The sequence below is a fragment of the Seriola lalandi genome, unplaced genomic scaffold (genome assembly GCF_002814215.2).
Source record: "Seriola lalandi dorsalis isolate HSWRI2012SDOR001 ecotype SW California unplaced genomic scaffold, Sedor1 jcf7180002054912, whole genome shotgun sequence".
In the NCBI taxonomy this organism is placed as follows: domain Eukaryota; kingdom Metazoa; phylum Chordata; class Actinopteri; order Carangiformes; family Carangidae; genus Seriola; species Seriola lalandi.
In genome coordinates this window covers 759874-760924 of record NW_019525464.1, presented here as the reverse complement: position 1 = coordinate 760924, position 1051 = coordinate 759874, and the positions used below count along the sequence as shown (strand labels likewise).

The 1051-nt window shown below is 44.1% G+C and overlaps 1 protein-coding gene across 2 annotated transcripts in view; it reads right to left on the bottom strand.

Annotated features, from left to right (window-relative positions):
- LOC111673149 (aryl hydrocarbon receptor-like) overlaps positions 1-1051 on the bottom strand; it is a 31699-nt gene extending 30648 nt beyond the window's left edge. For both annotated transcript variants that reach the window (XM_023430822.2, XM_087169748.1), the window contains exon 1: positions 576-1051. In XM_023430822.2, the coding sequence (XP_023286590.1) occupies positions 576-634 (59 nt within the window). In that variant the 5' untranslated portion in view covers positions 635-1051. The remainder of the gene's footprint in view (positions 1-575) is intronic.

Sequence of the window (1051 nt, the reverse complement as noted above, 5' to 3'; positions counted from 1 at the left end):
CCCCCCCCCCCTCCTCCTCGGAGCATCGCGTGAGAGCAGCAGCCGACTCTCCAACTTGATTGTGATTAATGCGCGAGGGCAAGATATCCATGCCAGATCCAAGCTAGACACACACTTCTTAAGGTAGTCCGAAAAAGTGGGAAGCGAAAAAAGAAAAAAAGAAAAGAAAAAGAGACCATAACTCACTCTCAACACACACACACACGTACGCACGCGCACACACACGAACCAAACTTAACGAGTATTACTTGTTGATATCATAACTTTTGCTCTGAATGTACAGGTCACATGTCGATGATAGACGTTTGCAATCGACTTTAAATAGGTTTATCTTCATTTTAAGCATTTTATTTATGACCCATCTTTTTATAACTTGCAGCACTTAAACTAAACCGACTTTTTTTTTGCATTTACTGTTTTATACGTTGGCCAACGTGAAACGTACGTAACTTTTAGTTCAAAATTTACGCCAATAGTTTAACAGAAACTCGGATAACCACAAAAACGACAACTTGAATGTTTAAATTAAACAGAAAGACGTATATTTTAGCACTAGAGTTGTGGTCAAGTCTTACTGTTTGAGAACAGGCTTCTTCCTCTTCTTGTTAGCATAAGTCCCCGGGTTTCCCAACATGGTGTCACTTCGTTTAACGTTCACAAACTTGACGTTGGGGGTTAACGTTTGTTTGCCTCGTTCACTCCTGGGCTACCGGGGCTTCCTCCATCCGTGGTCGGTGGACGGTGGTTTTGTTCAGCCACTGAGTCCAACTCCCATGTTCAAACAAACAAACAAACCAAAAAGAGTTAAAAAAAAAAGAAGAAAAAAAAAAAAGTTGCCGGGGTCCGCGGAGGTTTGCTGCCGCTTTGACAGATCCTGTGGGCGGCCACCGTCGCTGACCTTGGTCGGCGGTGCTGTGAGGGTGAAACTGTGGCACTAGACTGAACGCTGCTGCTAAGTTTTGTGAAGAGGGGGAGGAAGGAGAAGTTTAGGAAAGTTTGGCGCAGAATTCAGCCTATGTCCAACCCACCTTCTTTGGATAAACAACGCCGC